This window comes from Rana temporaria, chromosome 9 (genome assembly GCF_905171775.1).
Source record: "Rana temporaria chromosome 9, aRanTem1.1, whole genome shotgun sequence".
Classification (NCBI taxonomy): domain Eukaryota; kingdom Metazoa; phylum Chordata; class Amphibia; order Anura; family Ranidae; genus Rana; species Rana temporaria.
Window position 1 is genome coordinate 121182465 of NC_053497.1, and position 21988 is coordinate 121204452.

The 21988-nt window shown below is 44.3% G+C and overlaps 1 protein-coding gene across 3 annotated transcripts in view; it reads right to left on the reverse strand.

The window, feature by feature from the left end:
• LRSAM1 (leucine rich repeat and sterile alpha motif containing 1) overlaps positions 1-21988 on the reverse strand; it is a 96734-nt gene that overhangs the window by 59555 nt on the left and 15191 nt on the right. For all 3 annotated transcript variants that reach the window (XM_040324340.1, XM_040324338.1, XM_040324339.1), the window contains 3 exons: positions 21740-21848; positions 9682-9738; positions 5424-5468 (listed from right to left, as the gene is read on the reverse strand). In XM_040324340.1, coding sequence (XP_040180274.1) covers positions 5424-5468; positions 9682-9738; positions 21740-21814 — 177 coding nt within the window. In that variant the 5' untranslated portion in view covers positions 21815-21848. The remainder of the gene's footprint in view (positions 1-5423; positions 5469-9681; positions 9739-21739; positions 21849-21988) is intronic.

Here is a 21988-nt window from a genome sequence, read left to right on the forward strand (position 1 = left end):
AGAGAAGAAATTGGGTCTGATCTGAAGGCTGTGAGCAAGTTTGCTCTGCAATATTAATATTAATGTGCCGTCTCATCCAGGATCCCACAAAGCAATCTTCAGGGCATATGCCTACATAAACAACACCTTTAGCCTTCCATGACTGAAATCTGTAGCAGGTGTATACAACCCCTGCATTACTGAAAATACAAACATTGTGGCAGATCCGAGGTCCAAAGGAGCAGAAATTCTGACTAATCTGAGGTCTGAAGGTGCAAGGTTTGGGTCTGGTCTGAGGTTTAAAGGAGCCTAAATTGGTGGTAATCTGAAATTATGCAGGAGCAGAAATTGTGCTGGTCTGAGGTCTGAAGCAGCAAAAATCAGAAGCAGATAATCTAGTTGTGTGCTACATGCACACTCACTGAGAGTGACCTTGGCACTCCCATGCAGCTCAACTCTGAGCCTTCATGTGTCAGACCAAGAAAACGAGGAGTGTCTTGTGGAAGCTTCAGTACTGTTACTGCTCTAGTTACAACAAATTTGTAACTATCACAGAAACACCACTGGCCAATCAGATGATCTGATCCGTCCCAGTAGTGATGACGAATAGGAGGAAGAGTGGAGAACTCAATTCCCCAGACCAATGGACCAGCGGCGGGGGTGCTGACAGCTCGAAAACCCCTGGAGGTATGTACATCTGGGGGGGGGTTTGATGAAAGTGTCCGGTGTTAGTTCACCCTTACATTTTTTCTATCACTTTATATAATTTTTCTTTTGAAGACACATGCCTACAACTCATCTGTCAGCAATATTTTTTTTTCATTTAAAAGTCAATACAATGCATGCACAGCAAAGGTCCACAAAATGCTAGGCCCACAAGCAGCAAAATAAATTGTAATGGTTCCATTGTCTGACTGTACAATTGGAACGTGAATCAATGACATGCCTGCAGATATTAAACACTTGTTGTTGTTGAGAAAAAAAAAAAATCAATAAATAATCAGATCTATTGGGAATTTTTTCTTAAAAATGTATGAATCGGCTCCAGTCAAATGTTCTATTAGTAGAAGTAGACCATATCAGGATGAATTTTCCATTTTAAAAATAAATTAGGGCTGCGGAAATTAACGATTAATTGTTCGATTAATCGTTAATTTCTTTGATCGACGAAAATTATTTTGATCGATCGACGATCCGCGGAGTGAGCTCCGCGGTCTCGCCCATAGGAAAGGCCGCGGCTTCGGCCTAGCTCCGGAGCCGCGGCCATCTTGGCCCAAGTAGCGGCGCACTGACGTCATCATCGCCCGCCCTGCTAGTATTATATTCCCGCGCGCACGTGTCCATCAGCCTCTCTGCCGACGGGTCTGCCTGATGTAGGTAAGAGCGGACTAAGCATTCTTTATATTAGAGCTTGGGGGCAGATGTGTGTATAAGCATGGGGGCAGATGTGTGTATAAGCATGGGGGCAGATGTGTGTATAAGCATGGGGGCAGATGTGTGTATAAGCATGGGGGCAGATGTGTGTATAAGCATGGGGGCAGATGTGTGTATAAGCATGGGGGCAGATGTGTGTATATAAAAGCACGGGGGTAGATGTGTGTGTATAAAAGCACGGGGGCAGATGTGTATATAAAAGCACGGGGGCAGATGTGTATATAAAAGCACGGGGGCAGATGTGTATATAAAAGCACGGGGGCAGATGTGTGTGTATAAAAGCACGGGGGCAGATGTGTGTGTATAAAAGCACGGGGGCAGATGTGTGTGTATAAAAGCATGGGGGCAGAGGTGTGTGTATAAAAGCATGGGGGCAGATGTGTGTGTGTATATAAAAGCATGGGGGCAGATGTGTGTATATAAAAGCATGGGGGCAGATGTGTGTATATAAAAGCATTGGGGCAGATGTGTGTATATTAAAGCATGGGGGCAGATGTGTATATTAAAGTATGGGGGCAGATGTGTATATTAAAGTATATATTAAAGTATGGGGGCAGATGCTGTAATATACACATCTGCCCCCATGCTTTAATATACACATCTGCCCCTATACTGCAAGAATATACACATCTGCCCCCATGCTGTAATGTACACATGGGGGCAGATGTGTATATTCTTGCAGTATGGGGGCAGATGTGTATTTGTATCTGTATGTGCGTTAATTAATCGAAATTAGTCGATTAATCGATAAAAAAAAAACACGATTAATCGAACACAAAAATTTTAATCAGTAACAGCCCTAAAATAAATATCTAACAAAACACATGGAGAGGATATTTATTAGGGTTTTCCCGATACCACTTTTTTAAGACCGAGTACAAGTACCGATACTTTTTTTCCAAGTACTCGCCGATACCGAATACCGATACTTTTTTTTATGTCATGTGACAATTTTAAAAATGGGCATGACAGGGGGCACTGATGGATGGCACTGACAGATGGATGGCACTGACGGATGGATGGCACTGACAGGGGGGCACTACTGACCACTGCTCTGTCCACTACATACTGACCAATACTGACTTGTCTAAACTCCTCTAACCTCTCTCTCTGGCTGACAGTCTCACCTGCAGCTTGTGTGTGCCATCAACCTGGAGGAGGTGACGAGAAGGTGTCCGGAGGAAAGGGGGAGCCTGGAGGATGGAAAGACAGCATATCGTCCGGAGGCTAGAAGGAGGCGGGACCAGCCCCGCCGTGATCGTGGATAGGCTAGCCTTGCCCCGCCGTGATCACGGATAGCCCCGCCGCCCCGGTACATGACCATTCACAGGGACACAGGAACATTAGGGGGACGGATCCGGCAGTGACACACACTGCCTGGCGTCCCCCTAAATTTATGCACCCGACGCAGTCCACGCTACCCCACTGGCTCCGCCCCCCTCCCTGTCCGCCGACTTCTGGGTATCGGATCAGGCATCGGGAGCATTTGTGCGAGTACAAGTACTCGCACAAATGCTTGGTATTGGGACAACCCTAATATTTATCATGTCACAACCGAGTATCTTAAATGGGGGATTAAGTTGGACGAACAAAATCAGTATCAGCACTGTTGCATCTGTTGTGTTGACGGGTAGTACCAAAAATGTCATCAGTAGTGTTGGGCACAGGCGTATTCAGGATCGTAGTCCCAACCGACCTGAGCAATCCCACCAGGAAGCCAACACTGCACACCGCCAATCATAGGCAGGGAGGCATTTCCCAGGCTGTGTAGCTACACACTGGGAAATGCCTCCCTGCCTATGATTGGTGGTGTGCAGTGTCAGCTTCTAGGCAGGATTGCTCAGGTGGGTTGGGACTAAGATTTCGAACACACTTGAGCCCAACGCTATTCATCAGTATTGATGAACCGCAAAAACCAAACATTTGAAACTCACACTGCTTCCTTAAAAGGAAGGAACTATTTGCAAAGATGCCGGCAAAATAATTGTTTGATGTACTAGACAGAGCAATGGGCATTGTTAAAGTGGATGTAACCCACTCACATCCTTTCTAAACTACTGCCATAGTGCTGATCTATAAGGATATAGATGCCTCCTGCATGTATCCTTACCTGTCAAATGTTTCCCCTCTGTCTGTTATAAGAACTGAAAAACTGCAGATTCTGTGGGTGGGTCTGTTGTCTGGAGCTTGGTGGGTGGAGTCGTGATGTCAGTAGACTCTCCGTCCTCCTCTACACTCCCCTTGTCAACATGCATTTTTTCCTATGTATTCCTTAAACTAAATTCCGCTATGATCACTAACATCCAGTCAAAATCCAAAAAAGTAACAACATGACATCAAAAAACAGTGGGGGGTGGGAAATAAAAAATAATGCTAGTCTCCAGGCTAGTGCATGAGATATGTAAATAATCTGTCACTCACAGCAAGGGGGCGGAACGGACAAAGGTTTTTCTCTGTAAGTCAGTTTTATTTCACTGAACAATAAAAGAAGATTGCTCAGAGCTGGATTAACCATGTGTGGCAAGACTGGGCACAGATGATAGGAAATCTTATACTGTACAGTGTGACATAAAAAAATAAAAATTTGGGTTTACATCCACTTTAATTTTATGAAGGCATTAAAAAACTGTCCGTTTCCAATTCTGTGTGCAAAAATTGGAGCAGAACATCATAGCTTGTTGCTACACATGACCGCGTTCTAGCTTTCACTAGGGAAGGTTTTGGACAGAATATATGTCTGCAGACAACAGTGAAGCATGGTGGAGGTTCCTTGCAAGATTGGGCTGCATTTATGTAAATTGAAATTTTGTCAGGATGAATGGTGTCTTTAATGCTGATAAATACAGACAGATGCTTATCCACCATGCTATACAATCAGGAAGGCGTGTGATTGGCCCCAAATGTATTCTGTAGCAGGACAACAACTCCAAACATATAGCCAATGTCGTTAAGAACTATCTTCGGAGTAAAGAAAAACAAGGCATCCTGGGAGTGGTCTCAACATCATCAAGTCTGTCTGGGATTACATGAAGAGACAGAATTTGAGGCAACCTACATCCACAGAAGAGCTGTGCTTAGTTTTCAAAGATGTTTCAAAAAACAACCTAGCCGCGAGTTCCTGCAAGTGTACCTAGAATTAAATAATTGATGCCGCTTTGAAGGCAAAAGGATGGCCACACCAAATATTGATTTGGTTTTCTGTTTATTTTTATCAATTAACAAAATGGAAAGTAAATAGATTATTAATACTTCTAATTTAAAGCGGTGGTTCACCCTAATGAAACATTTTTTTTTTTATAGCATTAAATTAGGCATAGTAGCGCGAGCTACAGTATGCCTGTATTGATTTTTTTATCCCCGTACTCACTGTGCAATCCTCTATAGAAGATTCCGACTCCCCGCGGGGAATGGGTGTTCCTATCAAGAGGGAGGATGATTGACGGCCGGCTATGGCACGTCACGCTTCTCCGGAAATAGCCGAAATAGGACTCAGCGCTTCACGGCGCCTGCGCATAGTCTGTGCGCAGGCGCCGTATAGCGCTGTGAAGAGCCGAGACCTGTTTCGGCTATCTTCGGGGAGCGTGACGTGCCATAGCCGGCTGTCAATCATCCTCCCTCTTGATAGGAACGCCCATTCCCCGCGGGGAGTCGGAATCTTCTATAGAGGATTGCACAGTGAGTACGGTGATAAAAAAATCAATACAGGCATACTGTAGCTCGCGCTACTATGCCTAATTTAATGGTAAAATGTTGTTAGTGTGGGTGAACCACCGCTTTAAGAGCATTCTTAATTTACACCTGCCTAAAACTTGTACAGTAAAAAAAAAGAAAAAAAATTATATGTGTGTATACACACACACACACACACACACACACACACACACACATATATATACATACATACATATGTTGCTTAAAGGTGGGAAGTGAGAGCAAAGTCTGGATGATGAATATAATAAAAACCTTTTGTGAAACACACACATTGTCCAGGCATGTGTTCCAAAACTAACCTTCTTCTGAAGGACTCGGCACATAGAGAAGGCAGCATCAGGGATCTGGAAACAGACAACAGATGTTAAGTGTTGACTAAACTGTATTACTAAGAAGAAGAATGAAAAGAATGAAGAATTAGTGTTCATTTTCTTTCACTGTTCTGGGACAAAGTACATAAAGTACTTACAGTACTTTGTCCCATATTTCTAGATGCTTTCCAAGCCTGGCTTATGAGGTTGGACTGGCCCCTCTCCCTCTGCACATTCCCATTGCCACCACGTGTCAAAGAAAGTGCTCAGAACAGAGACAAGCAACCATTATGAAGCGGCCGTCTCCTCTCTAGCTTTGCTGTCAGATGGTTGAGGGATAATTGGGGGAGAAGTCTAGCCCAATAGCTAGGCTTCGGAAGCATCTAGCAATGCGGGACAAAGTACTACATTCACTATGTCCCATGGAGGACACAATAGCAAAAAAAAAAAAAAGGGAAAAAAAAAAAAAAAAAAGGAACCTTTTTTAAAAACAAGGATCAAAAGAAATATTGAAAATGTATGCACTTTATCACCTTCCATCATTCCGCGACAACTCAATTCTTACACCATGGTAGCTGGAAGATTAATTCGGTAATAAATGACTTACAAAACCAAATTTCTAGAGCTTGGGTGTTACCCTACTCATTATCGTGTTCTGTTCAAACCCTCAGACTGTAGGCCAACTTACTCGAACCATCTCAGTGGACTTCCTTCTCGATTTTCCTACTATACTATCCTATCCATTTTTTTTTTTTTAGTCTATCCTTTTATTTTATAACTCATTTATTTAACCAATTCCCGACTGCGGATGTAGATATACGTTGGCAGAATTGCACGGACAGGCACATCAACGTACCTGTACGTGCCTGCCTAGACGTGGGTCGGGGGTCCGATCGGGACCCCCCCCCGCTACATGCGGCGGTCGGGTTCCCTCGGGGAGCGATCCGGGACGATGGCGCGGCTATTTGTTTATAGCCGCTCCGTCGCGATCGCTCCCCAGAGCTGAAGAACGGGGAGAGCCGTATGTAAACACGGCTTCCCCGTGCTTCACTATGGCGCTGCATCGATCGAGTGATCCCTTATATAGGGAGACTCGATCGATGACGTCATTCCTACAGCCACACCCCCCTACAGTTGTAAACACACACTAGGTGAACACTAAATCCTACAGCGCCCCCTGTGGTTAACTCCCAAACTGCAACTGTCATTTTCACAATAAAGAATGCAATTGAAAGGCATTTTTTGCTGTGAAAATGACAATGGTCCCAAAAATGTGTCAAAATTGTCCGAAGTGTCCGCCATAATGTCGCAGTCACGGAAAAAAAATCGCTGATTGCCGCCATTAGTAGTAAAAAAAAAAAAAATTAATAAAAATGCAATAAAACTATCCCCTATTTTGTAAACGCTATAAATTTTGCACAAACCAACCGATAAACGCTTATTGCGATTTTTTTTACCAAAAATAGGTAGAAGAATACGTATCGGCCTAAACTGAGGAAAAAAAAATGTTATATATGTTTTTGGGGGATATTTATTATAGCAAAAAGTAAAAAATATTGAATTTTTTTCAAAATTGTCGCTCTATTTTTGTTTATAGCGCAAAAAATAAAAACCGCAGAGGTGATCAAATACCACCAAAAGAAAGCTCTATTTGTGGGAAAAAAAGGACGCCAATTTTGTTTGGGTGCCACGTCGCACGACCGCGCAATTGTCTGTTAAAGCGACGCAGTGCCGAATTGTAAAAACCCCTTGGGTCATGTAGCAGCATATTGGTCCGGTCCTTAAGTGGTTAAACAGTAATAAAGTACTGCTTTACATAATTATACTTCAATATTCCAGGTCCAAGTAAAACAATTTATATGATAAATAGTTTTTCCAACTACAGTCATGAATATCTTGATGTAATGATTTATTTACTTCTCCAGTTTCTGTTGAGTTTATATAATTTACTTATCGGTACATATGTAGAGGAACATGAAGTTTTTTTTTTCAAACCTGTTGTAAGTTGGATAACGTATTACAACTTGTATAACACAAGATTTGTATTTGATTATCATATTCATTCAATAAAATACTTTTGACAAGGAAAATGTAGGAGTCACTTGGTTGAAGCAAATCATCAAGAAACTGAAGTAAAAAGTCTACACAAAGAATGCCATTCCACTTTACAGTTATACATAAATTCTTCCCTAAAGCTAAACGGCTGTTGTTGAAATTAAATTTTAATAGCAAGTGACTTCTAGCTTTTTAGCAGCATACAAATCCACAAAAAAAAAAAACAACACCATTCTACGTTATAATGTCACCAGAATTATTTCTTAAAGATTCTTTCTTATGCCCCGTTAAGGGAAGGAAACTTAAAAGAATACCTAGAGAATGATTTTTTTTTTTTTTAAAGCAACAATGTGAGTTATATCCATTATATAAAAAATAGACTTTAATGTCACTGTAAAGAGGAACTGCAGTCTGCTCACATAAGTTGTAATAAAAACATCTTTGCCATTCTGAAGCTTCCCTCCATCAACTTTGCATATTATTTTATATATACTGTGATTTGGTACTTGACAAATATGCTGCAGAAATCTCCCTCCACTAAGTCTGGCTGCAGCCATTTTAACTGTGGGCAGCTGAAGCTGCTACCTATTCACTTCCTGGATTTACACAGACACTCAGAGGCACGCCTCCAGCCCTGCAGCTCTTAATGGCCCTCTTATGACTCATTCCCTCTCCCTTCCTGGCAAACTCACAAGGGTGAGAGAGAGAGCTGTGCATGATATCATAAGCCTAGGCTTTTTACCAGACAAGAAACAGGAAGAGGGGCTATATAAGGTATTTACTGGCACAAAAAAAAATGTTTTTCTATCCTAAGTTAAAACAACAAGGGCAGATGATTTAATTGATCTAAAGTTGAAAAAAAATTACTTTAAGCTCTAGAAATGTCCCCTACATGGGCTAACCCCTTTTCCCCTTCCTACTGGCCCCAAATTCTGGTAATATTTCAGGAATCAACACGTATCTTTTTTTTTTTAACCTCTTACCCCCGATAACGTCCTAGCATGCATTCCTAATACCATTTAACCAATCTATAAAAAAACACTCAATTGCTTTAGCCAATATAAAATTGGACCTACCAATACTACTACTTTTTTGATTTTTTTTGTTTTGAGCATATATATATTTATATCTATTTATTGTGACAGAAAGCAAAGATCAACTATGGGTTGTGCGATACATTTGTCCGAGACTCATGGGGCCAGATTCACATAGAGATACGACGGTGTATCTCCTGATACAGCGTCGTATCTCTGAGCTTCGTCGGTCGTATCTATGCGACTGATTCATAGAATCAGTTACGCATAGATATGCCTAAGATCCGACAGGTGTAACTGTGTTACACCGTCGGATCTTAGGCTGCAATTCCAGGCCGGGCACTAGGTGGCGTTTCGGTTTATTTACGCGACGATTATGCAAATGAGGAGATACGCCGATTCCGAAACGAACGACCGCCCGGCGCTTTTTTGTTACGTTGTTTGCGTTCGGCTTTTTCCGGCGTATAGTTACCCCTGCTTCTATGAGGCGCAGCCAATGTTAAGTATGGCCGTCGTTCCCGCGTCGAATTTTGAAATTTTACGTCGTTTGTGTACGTCGATCCACAAAAGCGCTGGACGCAAGTTACGCTCACGCCGAAACCAATGACGTCCTAGCGACGTCATTGGGAGCAATGCACATCGGGAAAATTCGCGGACGGCACATGCGCAGTTAAATCGGCGCGGGGACGCGCCTGATTTAAATACTACACTCCCCCTAGCCGCGGAATTTGAATTCCACTGGGGGATTTAAGATACGCCGCCGCAAGTTTTGAGGTAAGTGCTTTGTGAATTAGCATTTGCTTTAAAAAATTGCGGCGGCGGATCTTAAATCACATAGGTTAGCGGATCTTTAGATCCACGTAACCTATGTGAATCTGGCCCATGTTGTTTACAAACGGTTTTCCTTTTTGTGCTGTGTAGTGAACCTATTTGGCTTGGGTTTATTTTCTGCTTTTGTTTTGATACCTGCACTTTGTGAACACAGACTTTGAAAACAAATTACTCTTGTGTTTCACCAAGATCCAGGGAGCCCTGCACAACCTGCTACTGAGCCAACTCCCCAGTAATAAATATATATATATATATATATATATATATATATATTTTTTTTTTTATTATACACACACACATATACATAACATTGTATATAAAGTTACCTCTGATAATTCACATTTTGAGATGTCCAAGATGTCATCTGCTCCAGCCTCCTTGGCCTGCAAGAAAAAAGGCATAAGTTCTTATTGTCAAGGCAAACTGAGAAATATTGACCTTCTTTACAGTGAAGATATCAATTACTAGTACAAATCATGCTTAATGTGTTCCCAACAACCTTCAGCAAATTCCCAGAATGCACAATGGGTAGCCATTAGGTTTTGATGGTCACAAGTAGGTAATTTCATAGCACATCTTAAAGAATTAGAAAAATGAAGAGCTGTATGCGACTGCTTCTTCTAGGGTGGGGATGTAGCAGAGACAAAGAATTAAGCCGGCCATAAACTAATCATAGTTCAGTTGGTTCAGCAAGAACTTCCAATATTTTGATCAGTGCCGTTTCTGTTGAAGGGACATGTTGGAAAATCTTCCTCGATCAGTGGCTGCAGCCAGTCACCTGCAGCCACTGATCGGTGCATTCTTTCAGTGGTGGATGCCACGGTCAAAATGTAATGTCCCAGGGGGGGCGTGGCTACCGGGCTTCTGCATGGACGCCTAAGCAGAGAGCTCCGTGCCAACTGTAGGGGATTCGACATACCGAGGCACTGCAACCGGCTCCAACCTACCTGGATCGCTCCTCCGGACCTGCTAGACTCCCGAGATGGCCCGCAAACGCAAAACGGCTCCTCAGGTACAGAAGTTATCCCACTTCTCCCCGACGCCCCGCGGCCTACTCCAAGATGGCGCTGGCGGCGCCTCGCCGTCATCCTCCAGCGGCTCCAGCTCAGCCCCAGCAAGCCCTAATCCGCTGCCGGGAGAGGCGCATAGACCCCCGGACGCCTCCACACCGCTGGTGCGCAGCCCTGCCAAATCTAAGCCGCGGCTTTCCCCTGAGTGCTCTGGCGGGAAGGCAGCCACGCTGCAGGACTCATTAAATGACACCAGAGAATTGGCGGCACCCATTAACTCATTCCCCACCACTGACAAACCGCTATCAGACACTATGTTGAGGGACATGCTGGTGTCCCTCCGCAGCTCCCTCCACGCTGATATGATGGAGTGCATGAGGGGTTTTAAGGCTGATGTTCAGGAGCTGGGGGGCAGAGTGGATCACGTAGAGCAAAAGATGGGGGAGTTCGCCTCCTCCTACAACTCTCTAGTGGATGCCCATAACGACCAGGAAGACGAAATGGCATGGCTTAAAGCAAAGGTCTCGGACCTGGAGGACAGGTCCAGGAGGAACAACGTTAAGATCCGTGGTGTCCCTGAATCTGTCCTCCCTCACCAATTGCAACAATATGCTCAAGACCTCATGAGCTTGCTGATTCCTGAACTGTCGGATGCAGACCTGTCTATTGACAGAATACACCGCCTGCCTAAGCCGTCGCACCTCCCTGATAACATCCCCAGGGATGTACTAATGCGGGTGCATTTTTTCCAAATAAAGGAGCGCTTCATGATGTCCTTCAGGAAAAACAAGAACCCTCTTGCCCAATATGAAGCTATCCAACTATTTGCAGACCTTTCCCAATACACAATGCAGAGACGCAGGGCCCTTCTGCCAGTCACTAAGGCACTGCGCAACCATGATATTGTGTATAGGTGGGGCTACCCGGCCAAACTCACGATTACGAGAGACAACCACTCTTCTGTGGTCAACAACCTCGCAGAGGGCCTGGCCCTCCTCCGGTCCTGGGACATTGTGCCGGCGCAGGTAGAAGGTGACCAGCCCACGGCCTCTAAGGTCTCTACTCAGGATTCGTGGCACACAGTATCCCACAAGAAAAAGGGCAAGAAACGACCCTCCTAAGTGCCTTGGTTTCAAATACAACATAGCACTACCTGACACCCTACTGACATTGATGTTTTCCCCCCCGTGTTAAATGAGCAGCTCCCCTGCTCCCAGATTCTTCACAGGATCTCCCTTTTTACTACCAGAGTTGGTTTTAATCGAACTGTTTTGTTGCTCGAAGACCACTAACCCTAGTGGCGCTGTTTTGTTTTTCTGTATTTTTTTTCCTTTTTTTCTTTTTGTTTCTCCCTATCCCCTACCAAGAGATGGACTTCACCCCATGGACCAGGACAAGTCGAGACCTCCGCTTCCGGAAGCGACGCCTTGGATTTCATCTTTGCTACGCCAGCTTTTTCAACCTGAGGTACTGTTACATCACCACTCCACACCATCATGGTGCTTAACGTAGTTTCCTTTAATGTGCACGGGTTAAATCACCCTGCTAAGAGAGCGGCACTCTGGAAGGAGGCTCAGAAACTACAGGCGGACATCTTGTGTTTACAGGAATCCCACTTTCTCGCCTCCAAACCCCCCTGCTTCAACCATAAGAACTTCCCTCATGTGTTTTTTGCCTCTGCCCCTCACAAGAAGCATAGGGGGGTTATCACGATCATTAGAGACTCTATCTCGTTCAAACTGGGGGAGGTGATTTCTGACCCTGCGGGTAGATATGTGATTCTTGTGGGTGAATTTAACAACCGCACTTATACAATTGTGAATCTTTATGCCCCAAACGCTAATCAGGTCAGGTTTGTCAACAAGGTCTTTAAGAAACTGCTTGCTGTCAAAAAAGGTAATGTTATAATATGTGGTGACTATAACATGACGGTAGACTACAGTGTTGACACAACCTCCAAATCCAAACGCCCGCTCCCTTCCCTACACCCTGCTCTCATCAGAGAGGATTACTACGATGTTTGGAGGTGTCAGCACTCTAGTGAAAGGGACTACTCCTTCCACTCGACCAGGCACAATACATACTCCCGCATTGACATGGTACTTGTCGACAAGGCTCTGCTTCGGGCGGTCACCTCCTCCGCCATCCACGACATCTCGTGGTCAGATCACGCTCCTGTCTCCATTTCGCTGGCGGAGGAGATGGCCCCCAGCCCTGCCTACATCTGGAGGGCCAATACCGGGGTATTTCAAACACAGGCTCAGGTGAACACTATCACCAAACATTTAAGAGAATTTTTTGAATTGAATCAGGGTTCGGTAGCCGACCCGACGGTCTTATGGTGCGCCCATAAGGCCTTTATTAGAGGCATCTTACTCCAAATTAGCTCACGACTAAAACGCCAGAGAACCCTGAAAATAGATCTTCTCCTAAAGGAAATCAGATCTCTGGAAGTACAAAATAAGGCCTCGCCAGCTCTAGATCTGTCAAACAAATTGGTCAATCTCAGATGTGACCTTCGGCGATTACTCTTAGACTCCCACAGCAAATTTGTTAACGCCCTGAAACTAACGTACTATTCCTCTGGAAACAAGGCTGGCAAATTTTTGGCACGTCGCCTGAAAGACCAGAGAACTCGTACGAAAATTCCCTTCATCCGCAACCCTACGAACAATAGCAAGCTGTATGACCCGAGAGACATTGCCAACTCCTTTGCAGATTACTATTCTGCCCTTTACAACATTAAAGACGATAGCAACACCCCACAACCCTCAGATCAAGACATACAAAATTTTTTGGCTAATATATCTCTCCCTGCCCTGTCACCTACACAACTAAACGCCCTAAATGCCCCCATCACAGCTGCGGAGGTCCAGAAAATGATTTCCAAGATGCCCTTGGGTAAATCCCCTGGCCCCGATGGCCTGCCTAACGACTACTACAGAACATTTGGTGAGATCCTTGCCCCTTCACTGTGCTCAGTTTTCTCTCAGGCCATGGACACTGCAAGTCTCCCCCCTGAGATGCTGTCCGCCTATATTGTCACAATTCCCAAACCAGGTAAACCTCCAGATATTCCCTCTAACTTCCGCCCCATATCACTTTTAAATACAGACGTGAAACTATATGCCAAAATTCTGGCCCAGAGACTCTTGACTGTTATACCATCCTTAATAAATCCTGACCAGTCCGGTTTTACTGCGGGCAGACAGGCATCAGACGCCACCCGCAGGATTATTGGAGTAGTGCAACATGCTTGGGCCTCTCGGACGCCTTCTCTGCTCCTCTCTTTGGACGCGGAGAAGGCGTTCGACAGGGTCCACTGGACCTACATGTCTCATGCCCTTACCAAATTCGGGCTCCATGGCCCTATTAGGTCAGCTATTCTAGCCCTCTACTCACACCCCTCAGCCCAGGTCTTTACATCTAACTGCCTCTCCCGACCCTTTCTTATATCAAACGGGACGCGTCAGGGGTGCCCTCTCTCCCCCTCCATATTCAACCTCCTGATCGAACCTCTAGCTGAAAAGATCAGAGCCCACCCCCACGTCACTGGTTTTTCTATCCAAGGCACATCTCATAAAATTAATCTGTTTGCGGATGATATCATCCTGTCCATAACATCCCCGACCACGTCTCTTCCCCATATCCAGGAGGTTTTACACTCCTTTAGTAATATTTCCTACTATAAAGTTAACTCCTCCAAGTCAACTATCTTGCCTATGCACCTCCCTACCCCAACCCAGGTCTATCTGGAAAAAACATTCCCCTACTCGTGGGCTAAGAAAAGTATATCATACCTAGGTCTCCAGATCACAGCAGACCCCTATGGACTGGCAGACGCCAACTACCCAGCGCTAATAGCGAAACTCACTAAGGAGTCGTCGCGCCTATCCAAAGTAGAACTTTCCTGGGCTGGTCGTCTAGCTTCTTTTAAGATGCTACTACTTCCCCAGATCCTGTATGTTTTCCGTACACTCCCCATCCCTCTGAAACCCCCTCATCTCCGGTCATTAAACGCCATCCTTAGGTCCCATGTCTGGAGTGCACGTAGGCCCAGGTGCTCAAAAATACTACTGACTAAACATAGATCTGTAGGTGGTATGGGTCTCACAGACATAAAGGATTACTATCGTGCTTCCCTCCTGAACCAACTTAAGATGTGGATTGCAGACTCCCCGGTGACCCTTTTCTTTGCACCAACTGCCCTTGTCTCTTAGGGCCTCCCTGGAGGCCTGGAGGGACCTTGGCAACATTTCCGATTCCCGTGACGTGTTGGTGGAAATACCAGTCCCTATTGAGACCTTGGAGAGTGCGATTCCCAATGTCAGCCTTAAGGGCTGGAGAGACATGGGTATTACCCATCTCTCTCACCTTTTTAGAGCAAATCATATTTCCACTTTCCAATCCCTGCAAGCTACATACAACCTCACTCAGGCAGACATGTACAAATTCCGCCAAGTATCACATTTCCTTAAATCTGTCAGTGAGTGTAGGGTGTTACTCCCTGACCAGGTCTGGAAGTTCTACAAGTCCACTACCCCCACCGCCAAGGGGATCCCCCTCTTTTACAATCTTCTCCAGCACAGACGTTCCTTTGTCAAGTCCCCCCCCGTTCCTGAAATGGGAAGAGGATTTGGGCACTACCTTCACAGACCCTCAGTGGCAAGTTGCTCTTAATTCTGCTTATAAGGCTTCCAAATGTATTAACCACTGGGAACTTGCCCAGAAGATCGCCCTGAGATGGTACTTAACGCCATACAGGATGTCGAAGTTCTCTCAAGACAACTCCCCTCTGTGCTGGAGGGAGTGTGGCGAGGTGGGAAACATTATGCATGTTTTTTGGAAGTGCAAACACTTAACAAGCTTCTGGAACAGTGTGTTCAGGTGTATATCCTCTATTACTGGAGTTCTCACTCGACCAGGTCCTGCATTGGCCCTGCTAGGTTTGACCATCGACAAATTCCCTTCCCAGCTCCGCACCGTGGTGACTCATCTGCTGCTTGCGGCAAGGTCACTCATCACTCGGAACTGGAAGTCCAATATAGTCCCAAATCTTTCCGATGTAATTACTTTCACTCGTAATAATTATATATATGAATCCCAGATTGCCACAAGAACTGGTCAGAGGAGAAGCTTTGATAAAAATTGGCAAGTCTGGAACGAATGGGATAGAATGTGAACTAACCTTTGGTACACTGTTCTTTTGATGATAGCATATAGCTAGTGGAGGTCCTCGTCATGCCCTGGTATGACTACTACTCTGTATCTTACTTAATACTCATAGTCCATCTCACCCTTGTCATGTTCCCATCCCTTTTATTTTGATCCAGTTTTATTTTATCCAGTCTTATCTTATTCTGTTTAATTCCATAGTATTGCATTACTTCTTGCTTATTCCTTCCTGTTGCAAGTCGTTTACTGGTATTATGTTCCCTTTCATACCTATTGGTGACGGAGTCTACAGGGCTGCTTATTAGAAGTGGCTGCATCTCTCCAGTATATATAGTATGTCTCATTTTGTAACCTGTTGTTTGTATATGCTGTAGCAGAACTGTGGTCCCTCTCTCATGTCAAACACTCATGTCATGTTCCTGTTTCTCTGTGAATTATGGTCTTGCGACTTCTTTTTCTTTTTCTTATGCTTGTAAAAATGAAAACTTTTCAATAAAAACTTAATTGGAAAAAAAAAAAATGTAATGTCCCAGTGTAGAAGACTCCTCCATCCACTTTGTATGGATGAAGGAAGCTGTGTGTGACCAGTTTTATCCTGCTGTCAGGCAGCTAATTTACATATTAGCCACCATCTATGCTTGAGAAACAGAATTGTCAGTAGGTGGTCATAAACAGAGTTGCAATTATAAAAGTAATTACCTAGATTGGTGCTCTCTAATTGTATCCTCCAAGTTGTTGTAAATAAAAAAAAAAACGTTTGCTTTCACTCCTTTAAAATTTCAGAAAAATTAAGCCTTTGACAGCCGTCACCAAGAATTACGACAATGTAGATGTACTTCTGTTTACTTTTAAGCCAATAGCCTTTATATCTATATCAGATCATTAAGCTGGATTCACACCTATGCATTTTTAGTGCTTTTTGCATTTTGCAGATTTGCTCTACAGAAAGTGTTCCATAGGAAACCATGTTAAATGGACTGTAGTGTAAACCTGCAAAATGCAAAAAGCACTAAAAATGCATAGGTGTGAATCAAGCCTTAAAGTGAACCTGTCATTAACATTTGAACTGCAATTTAACCACTACTAAATCGAATTTTCTATTTATTTACTATACATCTTTTGAAGCGAAACCCCAGCTTCCCATGGTCTGACTACCAGGTTTATTGTGGTTGTTTAATATAATTAAAAGCAGTGGTAAATCGCTGGAGAAAAAAAAAAAAACCTGTAAGACAATGGCCTAATGTATGCATCACATACCAACACATTATAAAATACTTACCTTAGAACAAAGCCCCCTGCTGACATGTCCCCCCCCCCCCCCGGTATTTATTTCAGGTTTGCAGGCTCCAGCACTGTGAGTGGCCAGAGCCGCGATGACGTCACTCCCATGCACGCACAATAAGCAGGACCTTCAGAGCGCATACGCCACTTGCATCAGCGGCTGCATGCAAGGTGAATATCTCCTAAGCGGTGTACGTTTAGGAGATATTCCTTTTACCTACAGTTAGACCTTATTATAGGCTTACCTGTGGGTAAAACAAAATCAGAAAGCGGGGTATACAACCACTTTAAACATTGTAACAAGTTAATCGTTTTCATTTATGCAGATGCTGTCTGTTTGGTGAGATAGGTGGAACAGTACAGCTTTCCTCTGACTCAGCAGAACTGCTGTACATACACACTCTGTCCAACCAAGGCAACCTATATGCAGAGAGCTCCTATAGGAAGGGGCGCAGCCAGCAGAACTCAACCTTCCAGCAGGTAATACCAGCATTTGGGCAAGGCTATTTAATCCAGTTGGGGTTCTCTCTTCTCTCGTACACAACAGATCATCTCTCTGCCGCCCTAGTATGGCCCAATTAGGCACATGTCTTCTCAAGTCTACAGGTATTTTATGTCACAACATTGTTCAGCACTACTAATTATGAGGCAAACGTTTCCATTGAACCAACTTACACACACACACACAAGACAGGAAAAAAAAAAAAGACGTTTGGTATAGCTCTGAAATCAATCCATATTGCCCAATATTTAGTATTTTTGAAAATGTTGTGTAGCACAGTAAAGCCTTCTTAAAACAAAAACAAAAAAAACCCTGCAAGACAAAAAGGCATAATGAGCTAGTATACATCGCATACTAGCTCATTATGAAATACTTACCTTAGAACGATGCCCTGGAACGGCGTCGGCCCTCCGAGTACAGCACGGACATCTTCCCCCGGAGTTACTTCCGCGTTCGCAACTCCAGCGCTGTGATTAGCCGGAGCCATGACGACATCACTCCCGCGCGGGATCCACCGGTCACGGCACGACTCCTGAAGAAACTGCACCAGCGGGCCGTTTCTTCAGTGCGCATGCACCAATGACGTTGGCATATACTAAACATTTCCTAAACTGTGCACGTTCAGGAGATATTATTATAATAATACAGGATTTACATAGCATGAACAGTTTACGCAGCACTTTACAACTTAAAGGGGTTGTAAAGACAAAAATATTTTCCTCTTAAATTAAAGTCTGACAGTAGCTGATAAAGTAAAAAGTAATGTTTTGCATTATAACTAGTTTTATACCTGTTGAAATCGAGCTGTTTTATTCACCTCCGTCACTCCTGAATCGTTATTCTCACTGACTTCCTGGTTTGCGGTGCGCATTCATTCTTGCTACATCACGGCCTAATGGGAACTACAGTTCCCATTAGGCTTAGCCTCCATGCCTGTGAGGGATAAGAGAGCATCTTCACACAGGGCTGTAGTCATAGGGAGGTGGTGAGCACATTCTGCTTTCCACCATGCAAAACGGCTCAGATGCTGGTGGAAAGCAAGAAAAGGAGAGACAGGAAATGGCATTTTCAAACCTGGATTACTGTATTTTGGAGGTCAAAAGGAAAAACGAGGTAAGTGATATTTAAATGCTCTAGCTTACAGTAATCAATTGATCTAATAAAAAACTAACCTTTAGTGTTCTTTTAAGGGTAGACAGTACAATACACTTTAATACAGTAGGAATCAGAGGGCCTGAACCTTAGAGCTTACAATCTAAGAGGGAAGAAGAGATACAAGAGGTAATAACTGTGGGGGATGTGCTGATGGAGAAAATAAATGTAGTTGTTAGGTGGGAGGCAGATAGGCTTCTCTGAAGAGATGAGTTTTCAGGGATCGTCTGAAAGTGGATAAAGTAGGAGAAAGTCAGACAGATTGGGGTAGAGCATTCCAGAGGATGGGAGAGAAGTCCTGGGGTGAGTATGGAATGAGTTGAGAAGAGAGTTTGAGAGCATGACTTCTTGGGAGGAGCGAAGAGAGTGATAAGGTTGGTATTTTGAGACTAGGTTAGTGATGTGAATGGCTTTGTAAGTTATAGATAGTATCTTGAATTTAATTTGTTGGCTGAGTGGCAGCCAATAGAGGGATTGACACAAGGGGTATAGCAGACCCTGAGCAGTTTGTGAGGTGGATGAGCCTGGCAGCAGTGTTCATGATGGACCCAAGTGGGAATAGCCTATTTAGAGGTAGGCCAATGAGGAGGGAGTTGCAGTAGTCGAGGTGAGAGATGACCAGGGAGTAGATTAGAAGCTTTGTGGTGACATTGGTTAGGAAGGGGCGTATCTTGGAGATGTTGCAGAGGTTGAGGCAGCAAATTTTGGATAGCGATGGGATGCGAGGCCGAAAGGTTAGTTCAGAGTCCAGAATTACACCTAGAACCTTGGCGTGGGGGGGGACAAGTTGATAGTTGAGCCCTTGATATTGACAGAGAAATTGGGGGAAATGGCACCTGGGGGAGGAAATATCATGAGCTCGGTTTTTGATAGTTTGAGGAAGTGATGTGACATCCGAGGCTGATATGTCTGCTAGTAAGTTGGTAAAGCGTGAGCAGATGGAGAGAACTGGGGGGTGGAGAGATAGATTTGGTTGTCATCAGTGTAGAGATGATATTGAAAGTCATGGGAGGCAATCAACTGACCCAGGGAGATGGTGTACATTGAGAAAAGGAGAGGTCCAAAAACAGAACCTTGGGGGGACCCCAACAGAGAAAGGACGAGGAGAGGAGGAAGTAGAGTTGTAAGTGACATCGGGCTGAGCTGCTCACCTAAAAGAGTCCCGCCAAAGTGAAAACAGCAGGCGCAACCAAACAGGGTCCCGTGCGATAGCCAGGGGGGACACATGTAAGGAGAGACCTGCTTGTCTATTGTGTAAAATATATGAATGTATAAATTAACATTTACAAGGCCAAACCTGGAGCCAATTGGGAAGGTGTGCACTTATATGAAGTTGAAGAATGTAGCGCGTATATGTATACAATGAGGCCAGACGACGTGTACTAACACGAAACGCGTCGGGAGGACTCCACTGCTGCCTCATTTGTATACATATACGCACTACATTCTTCAACTTCATGTAAGTCCAACTGCTTATTAAATTGTACTATTCCAAACGAGATTACGCTATGTTGCCTCCTCTCTCCTTCTCCATATCCTTTCATCATTGAACTACACTGAGGGCAAGTTGTGTGCAACTGTCGTTACTGTTCTTACATTTGCTTGAATCTGCCTGTTGATGATCGGGTGATCGATTCATTGTCTCTAAGGACGCTCCTGTTGTTCATACCAGCTTTATTGCCTGTTTGACTCATAAGAGATAAAAATTTCTTTGAGTCCACATGTTCCGGTAAGCCTGCAATCGTATTGGTGGAGGGTCAACACGTTATACACAATAAGTCACGCTTATCTTTATCATCACTTCAAAGTCTGGGTTCCAGATATCTGTGTGACACATGGTGGACTGTATACTTGTGGTCACTATTTATTTATTTATGGACTCAATTTCTTATATTGGGTTTATTAGTTTTGTCACTGTGAGAGATCACTATGTACTATTTATATACTGTATATATACCCCCCCCCCCCTGCCGGGCGCGTGCTGTGATCACCGAGTCACCGAGACTCAGGTGATCACAGATCAGAGTAAGGGGCTGGTCCCGGCCCCTTACCACATGATCAGCTGTCAGCCAATGACAGCTGATCACGTGATGTAAACAAAGCTCGATAATCGTTTTTTTTTCTCCTCGTGCTGACAGTGGGAGGAGAAAAAAAAGCCGATCATCGGCTCCTGGGTAAGGGACATCGATCCCCAGTGGCCCCTGCCAGTGCCCACAGTGAACCTCAGTGCAATAAAGTGCCACATATCAGTGCCCATCACTGCCACCTATCAATACCCACCAGCGGTGCCAGTCAGTGCCTCATCAGTGCCACCTAGCAGTGCTGCCCATCAGTCTCACCTACCAGTGCTGATCAGTGCCCATCACTGCCACCTATCAATGCCACCTGTTAGTGCCCATCAGCATACATCAATGAAGGAGAAAAATTACCAGTTTGCAAAATTTTATAAAAAATTTAAAACGATTTTGTATTTTTTTTTTATTTGGTCTTTTTTATTCTTTTTAGCAAAAAATAAAAACCGCAGAGGTGATCAAATACCACCAAAAGAAAGCTCTACTTGTGGGAAAAAAAAAATATAAAAATGTCATTTGGGTACAGTGTTGTATGACCGCGCAATTGTCATTCAAAAAAGTAAGAGCACTAAAAGCTGAAAATTGGTCTGGGCAGGAGGGGGGTTTGAGTGCCCAGTAAGCAAGTGGTTAACATGCTCCCCGCACAGACACATACCAGGAAGTACTGAATGTGTCAAGGCACTCCAAGGGGTAAATGGGAAACACAGGTAAGGTAAGGTAAGGGTCTAAAGCAGGGATCCTCAAACTACGGCCCTCCAGCTGTTGTAGAACTACACATCCCATGAGCCACTGTGACACACTGACATTCACAGACATGACTAGGCATGATGGGAATTGTAGTTCCTAAACAACTGGAGGGCCGTAGTTTGAAGACCCATGGTCTAAAGCTTAGGGTAGAGCTATCAACTGAGATTGTTGATTTGTGTGGAACTTACTTTAAACCCATTAGCTCATATATGGAGGAAATGAGGCTCTTTCATATAAGTGGCGGATGTAGTGGGTATTAGGATCATCATAAAGCAAACAACCACAATATATTTTACACCATATAGTACTGTCCTGCACTGTCTGCTGTGATGTGAGCTCACACAAGCTTAAGATGAGATCACCTCCTGGCAATGGACCAGCTTCATCTGTGAGAGCGTTCTTTTACATGTCAAATCACTCCATCAATATAAAAGTCAGGACTTACCAGGCACATCTGATACTCCAGGCGTTTCCTGGCCTCCCCGCTCTGCTTTTGTTTCTTGAAGAAAAGCGGCATCATATTTGGCACCTCGATCCTCGCCTAGACAACGGGGCTGCAACACAAGAGAGTTCAGTCACCCAGAGATCGATCCCTCGGGTAGAAACAAATTCATTACGCTCTCATTGCAGCTACAAAGGGAGGCAGCTCCCTGGTCTATTAGAATGTCGTGTGGGAGAAGAAGACAGTGACACC